This window comes from Pituophis catenifer, unplaced genomic scaffold, assembly GCF_029215685.1.
Source record: "Pituophis catenifer annectens isolate HBS135680 unplaced genomic scaffold, rPitCat1.0.hap2 SCAF_13, whole genome shotgun sequence".
Classification (NCBI taxonomy): domain Eukaryota; kingdom Metazoa; phylum Chordata; class Lepidosauria; order Squamata; family Colubridae; genus Pituophis; species Pituophis catenifer.
In genome coordinates, this window is record NW_027256893.1 from 15419495 (window position 1) to 15441388 (window position 21894).

The 21894-nt window shown below is 46.5% G+C and overlaps 1 protein-coding gene across 2 annotated transcripts; it reads right to left on the bottom strand.

Annotated features, from left to right (window-relative positions):
- Positions 1-2198: 2198 nt before the first annotated feature.
- Positions 2199-20158, bottom strand: PARD6A (par-6 family cell polarity regulator alpha). Of its 2 annotated transcripts, none has more exons than XM_070952665.1 (3): positions 19985-20158; positions 12167-12389; positions 2199-3470 (listed from the first exon to the last, which is right to left on the bottom strand). In XM_070952665.1, the coding sequence occupies exons 1-3, from the start codon at positions 20045-20047 to the stop codon at positions 2680-2682; spliced, it is 1077 nt and encodes a 358-aa protein (XP_070808766.1). In that variant the 5' UTR covers positions 20048-20158; the 3' UTR covers positions 2199-2679. The 2 variants fall into 2 exon arrangements, with proteins under 2 accessions (XP_070808766.1, XP_070808765.1); XM_070952664.1 differs by having other exon boundaries at positions 2199-3473.
- Positions 20159-21894: the final 1736 nt, after the last annotated feature.

The window sequence follows — 21894 nt, forward strand, 5'->3', positions numbered from 1 at the left end:
TTTTGCAGGCACTGATCTACTCATGTATTTTTGCAGGCACTGATCTACTCATGTATTTTTGCAGGCACTGATCTACCCATTTATTTTTGCAGGCACTGATCTACCCATTTATTTTTGCAGGCACTGATCTACTCATGTATTTTTGCAGGCACTGATCTACTCATGTATTTTTGCAGGCACTGATCTACCCATGTATTTTTGCAGGCACTGATCTACTCATGTATTTTTGCAGGCACCGGTCTACTCATGTATTTTTGCAGGCACTGATCTACCCATGTATTTTTGCAGGCACTGGTCTACTCATGTATTTTTGCAGGCACCAGTCTACTCATTTGTTTTCTTTTAACATTGATCAGCTGTAGGGCGGCCCTTTGAAGCCCCGCGGCAAGAGTTTAAACAGGTTTTTTCCCTCTAGCCATCAGCTGGGACTCAAGAGGCAGCAATAGATTGGGGATGGGGCCAAATAAAAGGTAAGAATAACGCGGGGTACAGGGGGGGGGGCAGAACCGGTTCGGTGACGTCATATCATCACCGCTACCGGCTCGGCGGAACCGGGCTGAACCGGGAGGAATCCACCACTGACGCACGCACGTGTGCAAATACACGGGCGCACACCCGAACCCCCAAAATGCAATGTGCGTGTGGCCCTTGCATATGTGCCCTGCCCCCGCGCATGCACGCACTCCCCCTGCATGCACCCCACCCCCTGCGGATGCACGCATGCCCTCCGCATGTACCCTGCCCCTGCACATGTGTACATGCCTCCTGCACATGCCCCACCCCCTCCGTGCATGTATGCACGGCCCCCCTGCACATGCCCCGCCACCCACGCATGTGCAGCAGAGACCCGACGACCAGTTGGCCGGCAGGAGATGTGCGCTGAACTGGGGCGACGGCTCGTGTGCCCACAGAGTGGGTGCTGCCTGCCACCTGTGGCCCGCGTGCCATAGGTTCGCCATCACGGTGCTAGGAGGTTCTCTCTTGTTACTGAAGTTCACCCTGGATCCCCTTCTAAAAGACAAAAATAAAAGCCACTCTTTAGCCCAAGTGTTTCTTCTTAACCTTGGCAGTTTGAAGATGCGTGGCTGGGGAACAGGGGTGGGTTCTACTTACCTTTACTACTGGTTTGCAACGGGATCACTCGTGCGCACTCGCTTCGCTCACACATGGGCCTTGCTTCTGTGCATGTACACAAGCTTCTGTGCATGCGCAGATCGCTTGCCATGACGTCAGGGTCAGTGGGCGGAGCCTCCCGCTGGTTTTACTACCGGTTCTATAGAACTGGTCCGAACCCGGGGCAACTCACCACTGCTGGGGAATTCTGGGAGCTGAAGTCCACACATCTTCAAACTGCCTAGGTTGGGAAACACTGCTTTAGCTCATGGAAGAAATCCCCTTTGTCTACTGCCCTTCCAACATACACCCAATTCCTACCAGCAGGTGTTTCATAGATAGCATCATGGGAGAAAATTAGACCATTTTGGGATCTTCACCAATGCGGTCTTGGCATAAGCCACGTAGTTTGTATGATCTTGGGCAGATTTCTTTGCTCATTTGCTAAAAGCCCTGGGAGTGTTAATAAAGGTAGAGGTTCCCCTCGCACATATGTGCTAGTCGTTCCCAACTCTAGGGGGCGGTGCTCATCTCCGTTTAAAAGCCAAAGAGCCAGCGCTATCCGAAGACGTCTCCGTGGTCGTGGCCGGCATGACTCAATGCCAAAGGCGCACAGAGCGCTGTGGCCTTCCCACAAAAGGTGGTCCCTATTTTTCTACTTGCATTTTTTACCTGCTTTCGAACTGCTAGGTTGGCAGAAGCTGGGACAAGTCACGGGAGCTCACCCCATTACGTGGCACTAGGGATTCGAACCGCTGAACTTGCCAACCTTTCAATCGACAAGCTCAGCGTCTTAGCCACTGAGGTACTGGGTCCCACATGGGAGTGTTAATAGGGGATCCCCTTTCGCCCAATCTGCCTGTCATAGAGACCAAGGAAGGGGCGTGACTGGGGGGGAGGTTCCCCTCAGCTGAAATTTGCCAAGCCGCCACTTCAAATGGAGACAGGTGCCCGTCTCTCAAGAGAGGCAGAGTAGCTTATCTCTCTCAGGATGGTTTCCTTCTGCTGCCGTCTCCTCCTATCCCTCCTGCCGGTTTCTTTCAAAAAAATAAAATAAAAAATAAAACAATATGAAGGAGCACTACTTTAAAAAAAAAAGAAGCCATGGTTTAATAGTCTGTTGCAATATATTAACTGTGACACATGTCATCATAAAAACACCTAAAATCGAACACTTCATGAGAAGTTGGTGGGAGGCAGAGCTTGGGGGATGAATGAGGCCAGCCCCCTACCTGGAATACAGGTAGGTAGTGGCCGAAAGGGGGAAATTAACAGGAGGCCCATCCCTTTAGCTCCCTGGACACGGAAAGGAGAGAGCCTCTGGGGCAGCCAAGGGTTGGGAGAAGGTGGACCGGTCCTTCTCCTTCCAACGGCCACTGTCAACTTGGTTGCAAGAAGCACCATTGGAGCATGAAGGGGATGTGCAAGTCCAGGTCAGCGAGGGCGAACCTTGGTTCCAATCTCTAGATTTGACGTCCGATGGTCAAGGATGGCATGGCTCTTCCATTGACCTCAGAAACAATGTTTTTCAAGTAGAACGGGAAGGAGGGACTCCGGCACCAAAGGCTATAGGGTGATGATGGTGCCATCCTCCTGGAGGCTGCCCGCTCGGCTGCCCCGCATGGGGCTCCCGCTGCCGCTGTGACTGTTCAGGGAAGGCAGGGAGCCTTGGGAGCTATAGAGCGAGAGGCTATGCTGGAGGCTGTCAAGAAGACCCCCGTTGGGGCAGCTGGCAGGCAAGTCACTCTCAATGACCAGGTCTCCCTCTTCATCGCTTTCCCCTTCGGCTGTGCTACAGTTGCTCAGGTACTGGGAAGCCGGGCTGGGCGTCTGCTGGCTGGGCGTGCTGTCCGTGGACATGCCGGAACTCCCCGAAGCCTTGCTGCTGCGGATCACGTTATTACGTTGATTGGCCGGCTTGACGGTGATGATGAGATTGTGGCTGTTGGCCACCATCATGTCGGTGACCTGGTCCAGCGACTTGCCCGCCACGTCAATGCCGTTGACTTCGAGGATCTCGTCGTTGACGGCCAGAAGTCCGGTGCTCTCTGCCAAACCTCCCTTGACCAAGCGGGAAATGAAGATACCGGGCACCTTCTCCACCCCGTGATGAGCCACTCGCACACTGACCCCATCCCGGATATAAAAGCCCAGGGGCTTGTTGGAGCCGTGTTTATGGAGCCGCACACGCCGGTGGGTCTCGGGCAAGATGTCCACATCGATGATGGAGGAGATTTGGCGGAAGTCCTGAGGCATGCCGATCAACAGGTGTGGCTTGGCCCGTTGGTGCGTCGGCCTCAGCAGTCCCTTTTTCTTCCGCTGCAGTGAGTTGGAGGCAAAGACGCTGGCGTTGGCTTCTGCTGCAAGGAAAAAGAAAACGAGAAGGTGTCACAAGAGGAAGTTCTCTTCTCCAGCGATAGCGTCCTTCAGCTTCACCCCTGGGTTTCCTGAGCTCCTTGTTGGCTTTTCCCTATTTTGAACCACAGTAAATCTTAAGTCTATGGAGAGTCTCAGTCATCCAGGTCATGGTTGTCCCAAAGGTGCTTTTTCAGGAGGCAACTGGACTTCCTGGTTTTTCTTCGAAGACGTTTCGCTTCTCATCAAAGAAGCTTCTTCAGCTCTGGATGGTTAGGGAAGGATATGAAAAAGCACCTTTGGGACATACAGACAGTCCCTGACTTACAGCTGCCGATGTGACAACGGACCAGTGGTGAAATGTAAATGTTCTGCCCCAGCTCCAGATTCCCGAGGATATAGACACACACCAACGGTCCTTATCAAATTTATTAAGTAGCAAGAATAAACCAAAGTCCGGCAAAAGTCCAAGAGCCTTGGTACTACAGTGGTTTAAAGCACCCTGTTATTAACACAGCTGCCTGCAATTTACTGCTGGTTCGAATCTCTCCAAGGCTCAAGGTTGACTCAGCCTTCCATCCTTTCTAAGGTAGGTTAAATGAGGACCCAGTTTGTGGGGGCAATAAGCTGACTTTGTATAAATATACAAAAGGATGAAGGCTATTGCTTAACGCACTGTAAGCCGCCCTGAGTCTCCGGAGAAGGGCGGCATATAAATCAAATTAAAAAAAAAAAAAAAAAAGTTGGCAACCAGCCCAGAAAACAAGATACGATAAAACTTTTCCAAAAATGCTCTGATGATAATTACAAGTTGTTTCCAGCAAGAAACTTACTAACCGCAGTGTGACTTAAATAGGCTAAGGGAGTGGCCAATTATCAGGCGATCCGGTCCGACCCGGGAGCATTTCACCCCTGCAACGGACCTCCCTGTGTAGTTACGACCCAGTTCCAAAGTTCTTATAGCTACCCTCCGGGTCCTGTGAACGCATTTCAGGTATTTAGCAACTGGCCCACATTTACCAATATTTGCTGCAATTAACAATCACATGCCTCTGTATTATTATTATTATTATTATTATTAATATTATTATTATTATTATTATTATTATTATTATTATTATTATTATTATTATTGCTGAAAAACAAACAATTGGTTTAATAACCGCAGCATTTGAATAACAGAATAACAAGAGTTAGAAGGGACCTCAGAGGGCTAATTTGCTTAGCGACCACCACAAAAAAAAGGTCATAAAATTGAGCCGGTCACATGGGTGACTCATTTTATGGCCATCACAATTTATGTGGGCAGGTTCCATTACAGTTGTAAGTAGAGAACGATCTATAATGATCTTTTATGTCACTTTTTTTTAACACAGATCCCAAATCTATAGCTTTCCAGATACCTCCCATGTGGTGTGTATACATACATGCATGTATATTTCTACACAAACATACCTATGTTACCCATTTACAAACAAAATTGCCATTTACAAACTGGCTACCCAGCAATATTAGGAGCTAAATTCTAGGTTTCCATCTCTTGATACACTCTTTTGCAATCATTTGTGTCTTCGGATCACCAAGTGGATCGGATCTTTTCACAGCTCTGTCTTTCTCCCAACGTTGAATACTTTGAAAGTGCTGTATGGTTTAAAGGTAAAGGTTCCCCTTGCACATATGTGCTAGTCATTCCCAACTCTAGGGGGTGGTGCTCATCTGTTTCAAAGCCAAAGAGCCAGCACTGTTCGAAGACGTCTCCATGGTCATGTGGCCGGCATGACTCAACGCCGAAGGCGCACGGAACGCTGTTACCTTCCCACCAAAGGCGGTCCCTATTTTTCTACTTGCATTTTTTTACGTGCTTTCGAACTGCTAGGTTGGCAGAAGCTGGGACAAGTAACGGGAGCTCACCCCGTTACGCGGCACTAGGGATTCGAACCGCCGAACTGCCGACCTTTCGATCGACAAGCTCAACGTCTTAGCCACTGAGCCCCCGCGTCCCTTGTGCTGTATGGCTTAGTGATGCAAAAATGATTTAGCGTTTTGGGATGTGGAATATCTGTAGGCAAAGGTGGTGCACGGCTGGCAAGGAGAAATATCAACCAGATGTGACATTTTTGAGTTTGTCTCAGCAAGGGACAGCACCAGGCGGCGTGGCCTAATCACCCAAGGATAAGCCTCTTATCTATGTTACATAATGGAATGTTAGAACATGAGTTATTCTCTTTGTGGAAACCTGCCTGATTTGGGGCGGGGATTAAGAAAAACTTGAGTTTTGATAATGGGGTGCTTTTATAGTTACACTCTGGAATACTGACCATACTATGGCCAACCTGAGGAATTCTGGGAGTTGAAGTCCACCGGTCTTAAAGCTGCTCAGGTTGAAGAAACAGTGCTATAAGCACTAGAAGATAAATCCAATATTTTATCCTGCCCAGAAGGGTTGCCTCCTTCCTCTCACCCTACTTCTGAGTGGCATTTGCTTCTAAGATTACAGAGCACAGCCTGGGAGGATTACACAGGGGTATGAATAATTCAGTTTTAATCACACTTTGAGTTATGCCCCGCAGGCATTATTCTGTAGATCTCAGCTACAGAACACAAAGGGGCCACAGCGCTTAACCATCACCGCAGCCAGAGCCCCAGACAAAGAAGGCAACCAATGTGTTTGAATCCTGCAAGAATTCATTAGAAATAACCTTCCCCGAAGCTCCCAAAATACACACGTTTAGGCTGCCAATTCTTCCATATTGAACAAGGGGATAAAAAGGGGGTGAGGGAGGGGTGTTTTGTACCATAATGCCATAGGATGACTTGGTTAAACGTTTGCTGATCGAAAATAATCTACATATTAGCATTTAAGCGGAGTAAAAGACACTAATACACACATTCATGAAAATTATTATTTAGAATTGACATGTTCCAATGGTAACTAAAAAACAAAACAAAACACTGAGTGCACAAAGGTAAAACCACACTTGGAATATTGCATCCAGTTTTGGTCACCGCCACAATGTGGAAAAGATGTTGAGACTCTAGAAATAGTGCGGAGAAAAGCAACAAAGATGATTAGGGGACTGGAAGGTAATACGTAACAGTTGCTGGAATTGGGGATATCTAGTTTAATGAAAAGAAGGACTAGGGATGACATGAGAGCAGTCTTCCAATATCTCAGAGGCTGCCACAAAGAAGAGGGAGTCAAGCTATTCTCCAAAGCACCTAAAGGCAGGACAAGAAGCAATGGGTGGAAACTCATCAAGGAGAGAAGCAACTTAGAACTAAGGAGAAATTCCCTGACAGTGAGAACAATGGCTGAATTACAAGTCCCAGCATCCTTCATTATTGAGGGAAGTTGCTGAGGTAATTCAACAGCCTCTGGAAAGCCAGAAATTTGCCCTTGTAAGATTGGCCAAATTCATAGCAAGGACTACCAATTATGAAAAGAAGGACTAGGGGAGACATGATAGCAGTGTTCCAATATCTCAGGGGCTGCCACAAAGAAGAGGGAGTCAAGCTATTCTCCAAAGCACCTGAGGGTAGGATAAGAAGCAATGGGTGGAAACTCATCAAGGAGAGAAGCAACTTAGAACTAAGGAGAAATTCCCTGACAGTTAGAACAATTCATCAGTGGAACAACTTGCCTCCAGAAGTTGTGAATGCTCCAACACTGGAAGTTTTTAAGAAGAGATTGGACAACCATTTTTCTGAAATGTAAAGGACTTCCTGCCCGAGCAAGGGGGTTGGAATAGAAGACCTCCAAGGTCCCTTCCAACTCTGTAATTTTGTTAAGGGCTGTGGAAGGAGAAGAGAGAGTCATCTGTTTCGTAACTCACCCAAGTATAATTTGCCAAAAGGTAACAACAAGACCAAGTACACATCCCTTTGTAGCCTTGCTCCCCTCCAAAGCAATGGGAAGGTGCAAAAGGAAAACATAAACAACTCTCGCGCTTCTGCCAGTTTTTATACCATATGTCCTCAGAAGAGAGGGATGCCAGAATGCAAAGGAGCTGGCAAGGCCTGAAGGCTACGTGTAAAAGAATTCCTGATAAGGAAGGACACAAGAGCTGCTTTTCAGGCAGAAGCCTCAGGGACCCGTCACTTCACATTTTCCATGCCTTGGTGGGTAGATGAACTACAATGGCCGTCGCCCAACCTTCGCAGTCACGGTTAGTTTTTGAGAGGTGTGATCAAATGCATACGAAGGATGTCAGAATGGAGAAGGTTGGCCCGCTGATCCATGAAGAACTCTGGAGACAGGAACAGAAAGGAGCCTATCCATCTTTATGACTTAGTGCGATATATAAATTGAATGGTTCTTTCTCTCTGCCAGCCTAACCTACAGCTGAACTGGTTTTGAGAACAAAACAGATGGTAAAGGTTCCCCTTGCACATATGTGCTAGTCGTTCCTGACTCTAGGGGGTGGTGCTCATCTCGGTTTCAAAGCCGAAGAGCCAGCGCTGTCCGAAGACGTCTCCGTGGTCATGTGGCCAGCATGACTCAACGCCAAAGGCGCACGGAACGCTGTTACCTTCCCACCAAAGGTGGTCCCCGTTTTTCTACTTGCATTTTTTACATGCTTTCAAACTGCTAGGTTGGCAGAAGCTGGGACAAGTAACGGGAGCTCACCCCGTTACGTGGCACTAGGGATTCGAACCCTGAACTGCCGACCTTTCGATCGACAAGCTCAGCGTCTTAGCCACTGAACCACCGCGTCCCCGATGGTAGAAAGAGCTAAATGTCCCACAGAGAAATAACATGTAGCCAAAAGAAGCAGCCTTGTGTGATAAAGATTGGAATATTTCTTAAACCGACCAGCCCCCGAGATAAGGGTAAGATACAATTTATGAATGAGTCCTCGGTATTAAGCCAAAGACAGAATCACATACAAACAACAGAGAGGCAGGTTTGGGTTAAGGGCTCTCTTATATCATAACGTGGATTTGAAGCCTAAGAATGCTCTGGCTGGATGTCTCCAAAGATGAAGACATGCAGTTCGGTTAGTGTTACAATGGCACTGAAAACTTATGATAGTTTTTCACACTTATCTTGGAGTCTTAATGGACAACCAATTAAACATGAGCTAAGAGTGCAGCAGCAGCCAAAAAAGCCAATGCAGTCCTAAATTGCATTAACAAAGGGATATAATCAAGATCAAGGGAGGTACTAATACCACTCTATAAAGTCTAAGTAAGACCACACCTAGAGTACTGCATCCAGTTTTGGTCACCACACTATAAAAAAGATGTTGAGACTCTAGAAAGAGCGCAGAGAAGAGCAACCAAGAGGATTAGGGGCAGGGGTGGGTTCTACTTACCTTTACTACCAGTTCACAGCGCGGCCGCGGACACGAGCAAAGCAAGCGCACGCTCTTCTGCGCATGCACAGTAGCGTTTTGATGACATCGGGGTCGGTGGGCGGAGCCTCCCACCACTTTTACTACCGGTTCTATAGAACCGGTGCAAACCGGGGGAAACCCACCACTGATTAAGGGACTGAAGACTAAAGCAAATGCCAAAGGCGCACAGAACGCTGTTACCTTCCCACCAAAGGTGGTCCCTATTTTTCTACTTGCATTTTTTACCTGCTTTCAAACTGCTAGGTTGGCAGAAGCTGGGACAAGTAACGGGAGCTCACCCCGTTACGCGGCACTAGGGATTCGAACCGCTGAGCTGTCGACCTTTCGATCGACAAGCTCAGTGTCTTAGCCACCGAGCCACCGCGTCCCTCCAAAGGTTCATTATCACTGTGTAAAACTGAAACAGAAATCCAGACATCTCCATATTAAGAGTAGACAAATGACACACCCGAGGTGCCATCTGACTCAGCCCAACTAGAAAAATTAATGCTAAGGGACCGTAGGCGATACCGTCCCCAAGAGATGGAAGATAGGTCTCATTTTGACTCTCCTGCTGTTTGCAATTCTTTTTTTCTTCTCCAAGTGTTAAGTAGAAGGCCAGGTTATTCAACCTGAGCCCAAGAGGAGTATTTGTGACAAATTTTATGTTGCCTGGGGAGAAAACGGATCTTCCAAGTCTGAACAGGTTGTTGCCTTAGCTGGAAAGCAAGTGGCCTTCACATCTGGACCTACATGAAAATGGAAGAATTTTTTTCGCCCTCCCCGAGCCTCTACGTGCACCCTGCACTTACCTGCATTCAAAACGGGCCACATGGGGACTCCTGGGAGGGGAGGGGCAGGGCGGGCGAGGCCAGCCAGGAGTGGGATTTGGGGGTTCTCCGAACTGCACAGAATCCTAGCTAGAGGTTCTACCAAACCCCTGTGAATCTCCAGCAGCCCACCCCTGGAAACCTCTCAGCAGAGCCTGTCATATGCAATTTTTGAATCCCCAAAACAGAAGAGAGAGAGAGAGAGAGAGAGAGAGGAAAAGGAAAAGGCCTTTCCAGATGGCCATGCTTAAATGGAGCACCTTGGCAGACCCAGATCCCGAGTTATAAATATCATCCTGTGTTTTGGGTACAACAGCTTATTTTTAGCCTGGGAGCCTGGGTTGAACAACAGAAGCTTTCTCCCCCAGGAAGTGGTCCAAGTTACATCAACTCCAGGTTTTGTAGGAGCCTTAGACAAGCTGTGCTCCATGGGACTCCCATTGCAAGCGGGTATTGTTCTCCCTATCATGTCTCAGCTCAGTATGTACCATCACACCCAAGAGGCTAGAAACAGTTTCCATTCTCTCTGGGGGCTCTGAGAAGACGGGAAGAATGAAAGAAAAGAGAGATGAAAACACAAGCTGGTTTCCGGCCAGTTGTTGGCCGTAGCCATCTCTGGTATGCGCCCTGATTCCAAATAAATCATATTAACAGTCTCATAAACTTTACTGCTGCTTCTGGATGACAGCCGACCAATGAGATCAAAACTTAACTGCAGGGAGACTTGCCAGCAGCTTTCGCCAGCATCTGCCAAGTTCTCATTGCTCAGCCTTATGTTCTGTCACCATCGTCTATTCCAGATCCTCTTTTTACAAACTATTTTTCAGACCTGTAGTTTATACAGATGTTACATCTTTGCTATCGTGCTCTACGGAGTAGAGAGTTGGTCTCTGACAAAAAAAAAAAAAAAAACACTTGAAGAAACTCGAAGCATTTGAAATGTGGATTTACAGACGGCTGTTACGTATAAGCTGGGTTAACAAAATCACAAATGAGAGGTGATAAGCCACCTGGGAAAGCCAAGGGAAATCATCAAAGCCATTCAAAAGCAAAAGTTAGAATATTTTGGACAGGTGATGCGACACCCAGAAAAATACGGCATCCTTCACTTAATCGTCCAGAGAAAAGATCGGAGGCAAATGAGGTCCAGGTAGAAGAAGAAGATCATGGCTTCAAAACCTTAAGGGACTGGTTTGGACAAAATTCCGCAGCACTTTTTCATGCGGCTGTTGACAAAAATGGGATTGCCAACATGACGACGGATATGGCACAAGAAGAAGAAGTTTATACAATCCTGTTAATCTACGATTAGCTGGATTTTTATTTCTCACAAATATACTGGAACATTTAAAGGCCAACAGCCTGGTATTGTTTGTGTTATGTTCTGGGTGAAGAATGGAGGTGAGGCAGTGGTGAAATCCATTTTTTCTTCTTCTTCTCCTACAGTCAATAGCCTAGTGACTGCAAATAGGCAAAGAAACTTCATCACTGGAGGCTTTCAAAAAGAAATCGGACTGTCGTTTGTCAGAAATGGTGTAAGGTCTCCTGCTTGGGCGGGGGGGTGGACTAGATGACCTACAAGGTCCCTTCCAACTGTGTTCATCTGTCTGAATTCAAAATGTTAAAACTGAATTGAACCGAACACTCTATTTGGCTAAGTGTGATTAGCCATACAAGGAATTTGTCTCTGGTGCAGAACAATGATAATCTTAATAGTAAGAGGAGGGAGTAAAGAAGATCACAGAAGGAAGGATAAATGATAATACTACAGCCATATTACATGGGTAAATACACATAGACAGCACTGTGAGAATTAAGTATTCAGCAGAGTGATGGCACGAGGGAAAAAACTGTCCCTGTGTCTAGCTTTTTCGGCATCTAATGGCCCATCACGCCATCCCAAGGGGAAGAGTTGAAACCACTTATGTCCAGAATGTGAAGCGTCTGCAGATATCATCCGAGCCCTCCTTCTGACCTGCGTAATATAGGTCTTCTGTGGAATGCAATTGTTCTTTCCGCAGTCTTAACTATCTGTTGGAATCTGTACCTGTCCTGTTTATATACTGTTCTCAGTACATAATAATTGATTTATTTTACTATTCTGATTCATCATCATCTTCATTTTAACGACTCCATAATCCATTGTGGGGTGGAATCTGGGCAACTGAATGGAGCTAGCAAAGAGTTTTAATGGCCGGATACCGTTCCTGTCGCCAGTGCGGAGTTTTGTTCAGCAGATATAGTCTCAGTGTGTCCAGAGAGAGAGAAATAACTGCCTCTACCTAGGATCGAACTCACAGCCTCCTGATTGTGAGGCGAGAGTCCCACCTGTAGGCCACTGGGCCACTCCTTTTACGATTCTGAATGAAAGTTAGCAACCTTTCTCAGCATTCGATGGAGACCTGAAGCAATTACCCTCACTTTTACTCTCTAAAAATGCTTTACGTTAAATAAATTAAAAAAAAAAAAGCATACCTCACCGGAAATAGAAAAAACATAAGCGAGGGGGTTAATCCTCGAGGTTTGTCCTACCTCTCTTCTGGATGATGATCCGGAGAAGAGGATTGGCAGAGGAAAGAGCCTTGTGATAGTTGTCATCATTGTTGATGGGAAGCAGATCTCCATGGATGTCTGTGTATCCCAGGAGGACCTCCGAACAAGGGATCTGGTGCACCCTCTGGATCAGCTGATAGAATTCCTGGAAACCACCCACGCTGGACCTCTTCATGGCAAAACGGCGAAACTCAGCCTCGAACTGCCAGGAAGACAAAACAGTCTCAAGACACAAAATAATAGCCTAACCGATAAAAGCCGCTCGACCAAGGCAGGAAAAAAAAAAACCCTGGTCTTGGGGAAAATACAAACTGGGCGGACACGACCTCGTAGACGACCCTCTCTCTGTCAAGGACCTTGGAGTACTCATCTCAAATAGTGCCAGAGCTTACTGCAACAACATTGCCAAAAATGCATTAAGAGTTGTTAACCTAATCTTGCGAAGCTTCTTCTCCGGTAATATTGTACTGCAAACTAGGGCATACAAAACCTTTGCTAGACCAATTCTTGAATACAGCTCATCTGCCTGGAACCCACACTGTATATTGGACATTAATACAATTGAGCGAGTCCAGAGATATTTCACAAGAAGTATCCTCTACTTCTCTGCTCACAACAGAATACTTTATGCCACAAGGCTCGAAATTTTGGGATTAGACAATTTAGAACTACGCCGGCATCGGTCTGACCTAAGCGTAGTACACAAAATGATCTGCTAAAACATCCTACCTGTCAATGAATACACGGTGAAGCGGTATATAAGTCCAAGTGCTGTTGCTGTTCAGAATTGTTTTAAGAGTTTGGGGCTTCTGCTAAATACTATACAGGTAGTCCTCGACTTACAACAGTTCGTTTAGTGACCGAAGTTACAACAGCACTGAAAAAAGTGACTTACGACCATTTTTCACACTTAAACACCTGTTGCAGCCTCCCCATAGTCACGTGATCCAAATTCAGATGCTTGGCAACTGCATCATAGTTATGACGGTTGCAGGGTCACTCTTTGCAACCTTCTGGCAAGCAAAGTCAAAGGGGAAGGCAGTTTCACTTAACAACCGTCTTACTAATTTAAGAACTGCAGTGATTCACTTAACAACTAACTTGTTGCTAACTTCTCAACTTCAGTGATTCACTTAACTGTGGCAAGAAAGGTCATAAAATGGGGCAAAACCCACTTAACAAACATCTCGCTTAGCAACAGAAATGTTGGGCTCAATTGTGGTCGTAAGTTGAAGACTACCTGAACAGACATGTACCATATTTTTCGGAGTATAAGATGCACCGGAGTATAAGACGCACCTACCTTTTTGGTGAGGAAAAAAAGAAATCTCCCTCTGCCTCTGAGCAATTTTGCCTCATTGCAGCAAACAGCCTGCTTTAGTTTCAGTTTCGTTTTCAGCATAGCTTGATTAGCACAAGGAAAAAAAAATCTGCTCCAGCAATTTACCTCTTTGCAGCAAGCAGCAGAGCCCTGCACAAAACAGCTGAGAGCAAAACAGCTGAGAGTAGGGAGGCCAATCTAATCAATTTGTGCTAATTAGGCTGTGCTGAAGCTGAAAGGACCTGTTTTTTCTTGCTGTTTGCTTGCAAGGAGGTAACTGTTGCGAGGCAGAGGCCAAAGGGTGGGGGCCAGTGGGTGGGCGGGGCTACATTCGGTGTATAAGATGCACCTAAATTTTCACCCTCTTTTGGGGGGGGGGGGGGAAAGATGCGTCTTATACTCCGAAAAATACAGTAGTCAATTTTGAATAGATACATGATCTTGTACTCAAGGAAGAAAACGAAAGTTGTTCTCAGACAGCAAATATGTACAACACAGCATCTTCTCTTTTATATTTACTGCTTAAATGGAAAAATGGATACAGTGGCTGGGCATGTTATTAGAATTAGCTCATTTCCTGCTCTCAAAACCTTTGATTTTAATCTCAGCTAACTGCGAATTCATGCCTTGAATTTCTGATCTTCCCAGCCTGAGTTGAGTCCGGCAATCAACAGAATCACCGAAATGGAAAAGAAACTTTTTCTTTTTTCCTTGACGAAAAGCTTTCCTAACTAATGCCCTGAGGATATGTTAGGGCTGTATTCTGAGAATCCACAGCCAACTGCTCGTAATTTGGAAAAGTCATACTTCCAACACACCTGGAAGGCACCTGTCAAGCTTTAGCAGCTGCTTACCAGCTAAAATTAGACACAGGTAGCCCTCAACTTACAACAGTTCATTTAGTCGCCATTCAACGTTAAAAGAACACTGGAAAAGGTGACTTATGACCGTCTTTCACTATTACAACCTTTGCAGCATCCCCATCAGTGGTGGGTTCCTCCCGGTTCGGCCCGGTTCGGCCGAGCCAGTAGCAGTGACGATATGACATCACCGAACCGGTTCTGCCTCCCCGCATTATTCTTACCTTTTATTTGGCCCCACCCCCAATCTATTGCTGCCTCCTGAGTCCCAGCTGATCGGCTAAGAGGAAAAAAACTATTTAAACTCTTGCCGCAGGGCTTCAAAGGGCCGCCCTACAACTGATCAGTGTTAAAAGGCAGTGTGGTGGTAGACCGGTGCCTCCAAAAACAAATGAATAGACCGATGCCTGCAAAAATAAATGCGTAGACCAATGCCTCCAAAAACAAATGAGTAGACTGGTGCCTGCAAAAACAAATGGGTAGACCAGTGCCTCCAAAAACAAATGAGTAGACGGATGCCTGCAAAAATAAACAGGACAAAACCACTTAAGAAATGTCCCACGACAGAAACGTTAGGCTCAATTGTGGCCGTAGGTTGAGGACTACCTGCATATAGAAAGGGAAAAAGGGTAATCGGTAAAAGAAGTCTTGGGAAATGGATCCATTTGCATTAGCAGTCGTTTCGTTTCTAAGTTTGCGAGGGATTTTCTTGATCCTCTTGCTAACCACTTGTTGATTTCCTGGGGTTAGATCAGTGGTGAAATCTAAAATTTGTTACTACCGGTTCTGTGGACGTGGCTTGGTGGTGGTGGGATAATGTGACTGGGTGGGCGTGGCTAATTTTTTTTTTAAACTTTTAAAACCATTTTTTTTACAACCTCTTTGGCGAAGAGGCTGTAAAAAAATGCTTTCAAAAGCCTCTGACGATCCCAGCTGAGTTGCCTGATCGTCAGAGGCTTTTTTTCTTTTAAATGCCTCTGCTGATCAGGCAATTCAGCTAGGATCATCAGAGGCATTTAAAAGAAAAAAAGCCTCTGCCGATCAGGCAACTCAGCTGGGATCGTCAGAGCCTTTTAAAAGAAAAAAAGCCTCTGATGATCACGCGGCTCAGCTGGGCATGGGGGGGGGCAGGGATTTTTGCTACCGGTTCTCCGAACCACCCACCTCCATCGCTACCGGATCAGGCGATCCAGTCCGAACCGGGATCATTTCACTCCTGGGTTAGATAGCAACTCTTTTTCCAAATAAAAACACATTATCCATATACCTTTAATATTTTACAAATCAGCAGGCTCTTCCCCAGGTTCTGAAAAGCCCATTACAATAACTACCCAGGCAAGTTTTACGTAGTCATTCTCTTCAAGCGCACGGATACTTTTCAACCAAATAGAATAGAATAGAATAGAATAGAATAGAATAGAATAGAATAGAATAGAATAGAATAGAATAGAATAGAATAGAATAGAATAGAATAGAATAACAGAGTTATTCTAGTCCAACCCTCTGCTTAGGCAGGAAACCCTACACTACTTCAGATAAATGGTTATCCAACATTTAATACAGGCATGCCAACCCACAACTCACACGCCACATGAGGTCCTAGTAAAGGAGCCCCACAAATTCATAAACCTGTATATTTTATAATTTATACGCGGCCCAAGACAATTCCTCTTCACTCAGCGTGGACCAGGCAAGCCAAAATGTTGGATTCGCCTGATTTAACACATTATCTTCTTGAAAGCAATCACATTCCGTCCTTGCTATTTGTCCTAATTATGAAATGTTTTTATTATACTATTTACGGTTACATTTGTGTCTCTTTCATTATGAAGATTGTAATTTTTTTTCCCCAAATCTGGAGAACTTTGGAGGATCCAAACAGCAGAAGACTTTCCTTTTAAAATAGGTTTTGCCTGCCTCTGTTGGAAGAAGTTAATTTTATGCTCTCCAAAGACAAATATGAACAAAGAGCAACATATGGTCCATTATTACAATAACTGACAGCATGCAAGTTTTTCATGCAAGGTCTCAGCTCCTCCAAGCTAATACCATACAAAACTACGTTCCTTATTCAGTGCTACTTCTAATCACTACAACAATCAATAACAACAGCTAGGAACAGCATTCATTAAACAGGTTGTATTCAATATTTAAAGTTTATTTTTCCCCTACAAACAGCCCAACATTCTTTTTTTTTTTCACCAATACACAAATAAAATATACAATCCTGCCACCATGGTATAATATGATTACATTGTCCATAAGTATAAAGTCATTCCTTTATATATACATATTTGCCATCATATATATATACATATGTATGTATATATATATACATACATATGTATATATATGTATGTATATATATATACATACAAAAAACCTTGGTTACGTAGGGAAAACCTGGCTAGAAGAAAAACACACATAAACCCTACGAAGAAGTAAGAAAATTGATACTGTACCTTTACAGGGAGTATACATAAGATATGGGTGTGGCCTACTGATGAAAGCAAACGAGCTAGAAATGGATCTATTTAGGTCTCCCACCTAGCAGTTAGAGCTTGCTAGCTGTTAGAAAGGAAAAAAGGCCAAACAGGTTGTATTCAAATACCAAGCTATACTAAACTACACCGTGATTTGTTTAACGTTGCTGCATTTGAACAAACCACAGTTGCTTGGTACCAGTGGTGGGTTGCCCCCGGTTCGCACCGGTTCTATAGAACCGGTAGTAAAACCGGCGGGAGGCTCCGCCCACCGACCCCAACGTCATCAAAATGCTTCTGCGCATACGCAGAAGAGAGCGCGCGCGGCCCTGTTGCAAACCGGTAGTAAAGGTAAGTAGAACCCACCCCTGCTTGGCACCACATATCAAACCGGGCTGGCTTGATCCCATCCGTTTCGGTTTTAAATTGAAATTGGTTTTAATTGGGTTGTTTTAAATTGTGGGCCAAAATTATTTAATTACCTTTTAAACTGTTTTTTTAAATTTTGTATCCTCTGTTTTATCTCGGCTGTTCACCGCCCTGAGTCCTGCTGGAGAAGGACGGTATACAAATCAAATCAAATCAAAAATAAATAAAATAAATAAATAAAACAAACCACCCGAGTCTCTCAGTTCATCCAATATGCTAAAATCAACTCAAGCAAGCCACTGGAATGGTTGTGTGAACCAGATCACAGTGCGACAGCCTTTCCTAGAAATATGGAAATGCAGCTTCCATTAATTGCAACCAATATAGTTAACCCTAACACAGGCAGTCCTCGACTTACAACAGTTCGTTTAGTGACTGCCCTAAGTTACAACGGCATTGAAAAAAAGTGACTCAGGACCATTTTTCTCCCTTATGACCCTTGCAAGCATCCCCACCATCACGCGATTTACATTCGGACGCTCGACAACCGGCTCCCGTTTACGACGGCCGCAGCGTCGCGACGCGTTCCCCTTTTTGCGACCTTCTGACGAGCAAAGTCCACGGCGAAACCAGATTCACTTAACAGCCGTGGGACTAATTGAACTACGGCAGTGATTCACTTAGCAACAAAAGCCGAAGCGGGGAAGCGACGTCGTCCAATGGAGCAAAACTCAAATTTCTCACTTAAATTTTGGGATCAATTGTGGTCGTAAGTTGGAGGACTACCTGTACTGGTTGAAGAGGACCGGAGACACAGTTGCACCTCTGTGGGTTCCAGATGGGGGAAGTCTGGTTTTTTCATGACCAAGACGCATTTTTGCATGAATTTACAGGGCTGAGCTACTTAGGGTGAAGCTCCTAAGGCAGTGTTTCTCAACCTTGGAAGCTTGAAGATGGGTGGACTTCAATTCCCAGAATCCCCCAGCCAGCGCTGCTGGCTGGGGGTTTCTGGGAGTTGAAGTCCACCCATCTTCAAGCTACCAAGGTTGAGAAACACTATCCTAAGACCTTGACTAGGAAATGGCAGAGCCGGGATACCTGATCCCTCCTTCCGTCCAAGGTGGGAATACCCCTTTTCCAACCCAATTCTAAGGCAAATCCCCCACCCCGTTTTTCATGCCTTGTGATATTTTCACGGGTTGTGGTATCCACAACAAAGGATAAAACTCCCCCCTTATATGAAGGGGTCCCAGAAGAAGCAAAGCCAACAGCATCCCTGGATTAGGGATATACCGCCCCTCCCCATCCTTGGTGGTGATGGGGGGGGCGCAATTTGCCCCACCGAGACCTCAAGCTCAGCCGCCAGCTACCCCCTCCCCATTTCCAAACCCCGCACTATTGCATAACCCGCCAGCGGCGGGGTGTGTGTTTGTGTGTGTGTTGTTGTGTTGTGTGTTGTTGTGTTGTGTATTGTTGTGTTGTGTGTTGTGTTGTGTTTATTTTTATTTATTTATTTTATTTTTCAATTTATATACCGCCCTTCTCCCTAAGGACTCAGGGCGGTGCACAGCCAGAATTAAGAACATGAAATACAAATATTAAGAACAATTGAAATATATATAAATTTGGCCCCCAAATTTAAAAATCACAAACCAATTAAAACATTGAAAAATTTAAAAAAATTCTTCTTAAGCCAGCCCGGCTTGCTGGAAAAAGTGGGTTTTAAGGGCACGGCGGAAGGCACTATGTGTTGTGTTGTGTTGTGTTGTGTTGTGTTGTGTTGTCTTGTCTTGTCTTGTCTTGTCTTGTGTGTGTGTTGTTGTGTTGTGTTGTGTTGTGTTGTCTTGTCTTGTCTTGTCTTGTCTTGTGTGTGTGGTGTTGTGTTGTGTTGTGTTGTCTTGTCTTGTCTTGTCTTGTCTTGTGTGTGTGTTGTTGTGTTGTGTTGTCTTGTGTGTGTGTGTGTGTTGTGTTGTGTTGTCTTGTCTTGTCTTGTCTTGTGTGTGTGTTGTTGTGTTGTGTTGTGTTGTGTTGTGTTGTGTTGTCTTGTCTTGTCTTGTCTTGTGTGTGTCTTGTCTTGTCTTGTCTTGTGTGTGTGTGTGTGTGTGTGTGTGTGTGTGTTGTCTTGTCTTGTCTTGTCTTGTCTTGTGTGTGTGTTGTTGTGTTGTGTTGTGTTGTGTTGTGTTGTGTTGTGTTGTGTTGTGTTGTGTTGTGTTGTGTTGTGTGCCTGTTTTCCACCAAGGGGGAAAAACTCCGGGCGATTTCTCTTCTCTCCCGGTACAGGCTGCAGCTGCAGCAGCGCGGAAATCCCTCCAGATCGCAGCAAATAATCCCCCCATCTGGCCGCCGAGGGACCCGCTGGCGGGGAAGCGGGAGGGGAGAGGCGGGGATATTAAAACCATCAGCCGGGCTACCTCCACCCGTTAGGCCGGGCTGAAGAGCCCCGGCGCATCCCTCCCTCCCTCCCAGGCAAAGAGATCGCAGGTTCGAGACCCAGGGGCCGCTTGGCAGGAGGCGGAGGAGGAGGAGGAGGAGGATGAGGATGAGGATGAGGAGGAAGAAGAGGAGGCTGCTCCCCGGTGCACCTGCTGCGCGCGGGGCCCGATCATCCCAGCCGGACCTCCTCCAACATTCCGCCGCTGCGTCTGCCTGGGCCCGGCGGCTCTGGCTTTGCAAGCTGGCGGGGGTGGGAAATTGCCGCAGCCTCCCTCGGAGCGGCTTCTCCTCCGCCGAGCCGTCTGCGCTCTTTTGCAAAAGCCGCCCTCACCTTGCTTTTGACCTCGATGACCGGCTCCGAGCTGCGCGCCGGTGTGCGGTGGTGCTTAGCCATGCTGAGCCGGCCGGGCCGGGTTGCCTCGACCGCCCCGAAGGTGTCTCGCCTCCTCCGCCTCCGCCTCCGCCGGCTATTATTGCTGCTGCTGCTGCTGCTGCTGCTCCGCCGCCGCCGCCGCCGAACGGGGACAGCCAGCAGGAGGGGAGGGGAAGGGAGAGACGGGGGGGGGAGGAAGAAGACAGGAGGGAGGGAGGGGAGGAGAAAAAAAAAAAAAAAACCTCACCGATTATGACGTCACCCCAGCAGTCGGAGAGGGGCCTCGCCATTGGCTCAGGCGGGGCCGAAGTGGGCGGGTTCAGAACCTCCGCGGCGTTCGGATGGAACGTTGCTGACAACGTCGTCTAGGTAACCGGGCTCCGGGGGGGGGGGGGAGGTGGTCCAAGGTGTATCCCCGCGCGGCGTGAGATCAAAGGGAGTTTTTTTAAGCCGTTCAAGCGTCGGTCAAGGCTCGCTTGGCTTCTTCGCCGGGCAGGAAGGAAAGTGGAGAGAGGTATTTGGGGGGCGGGGGAGGGAGGGAGGCAGGGAAACTTAGCGCATTGTAAGCCGCCCTGAGTCTCCGGAGAAGGGCGGCATATAAATCAAATTAAAAAAAAAAAAAAAAAAAACCTTACCTGGCTAGATTAGGTGGCTCAGTGGTTTAAGGCTTCTCGATCAGAAAGGTCGGCGGTTCGAATCCCTAGTATAGGGTCTCCTGCGTGAGCATGGGGTTGGACTAGATGACCTCCGAGGTCCCTTCCAACTTCTGTTACTGTTAACCTGAGCCCTTCCCGTGCTAAGAAGGAGGCGATTTACCCTCTTCCCTTTGTGTTCTCTGTAAGCCCGGCTTGCTCGTTTTTCGGAAGCCTCCGTGAGGCTGCCGAGGAAGACGAAGCCAAAGCGAGCATCCTCCGTCGGGGATCCAGGCTTGAACCCCTCGGCTTCTTCTGTCCAAGCAGAGATGTGGTCAAGAAAGGGCCACAGAGCCTTGGTAGTACAGTGGTCTAAAGCACCCTGTTATTAAGACCAGCTGCCTGCAATTACTGCAGGTTCGAATCTCGCCAGGCTCAAGGTTGACTCAGCCTTCCATCCTTTCTAAGATAGGTAAAATGAGGACCCAGTTTGTGGGGGCAATAAGCTGACTTTGTATAAATATACAAAAGGATGAAGGCTATTGCTTAACGCATTGTAAGCCGCCCTGAGTCTCCGGAGAAGGGCGGCATATAAATCAATTTTTTTTTAAAAAAGGGCGGCATATAAATCAATTTTTTTTAAAAAAAGGGGGGGCAAACGGGGCTGGGGGTGCCTTTTAGGGGGCGCATCAGATGATGAGTGGCCCCTTGGAGTAATTGATTGGGCGCAGAGAAACCTTCCTCTCCCCAAACCACACACCGAGACTGAGAGTCCACAACAAGAGATGCAGTACAACCTAGTTATTTGAATGATCCGTATTGTGTGGAAGCTCAGGGTAGCAAGCAGATTAACTCACTAGTATGGTTAGATTCCTACCGCGAAGCATGTAGCGCAAAACGCAGCTGATGCCTATCGTCCTTATCTGGATCTGGAAGTGCCCTTTCTCCTTTCCCTTTAAGATGTGTGGACTGCAACTCCCAGGATTCCTGGCTGGGGAATGCTGGGAGTTGAAAGCCACACATTTTAAAAAGTTTTGAAATGTTGCTCAGTGCATCAGTGGCCGTACTTGTGCTGCCTTATTCTCTGTAGCTGTCCCAACTATATTCAGACAGGTAGAAGTGCCTGGGAGCAAATGGATGTACGTTTCTTTCTATTTTTGAACTGGAGTTGTCCCTGAAATCTAATAAAATAATTACACTGTTGCATATTTGTAATTAAATATTGTCAAGTAAGGA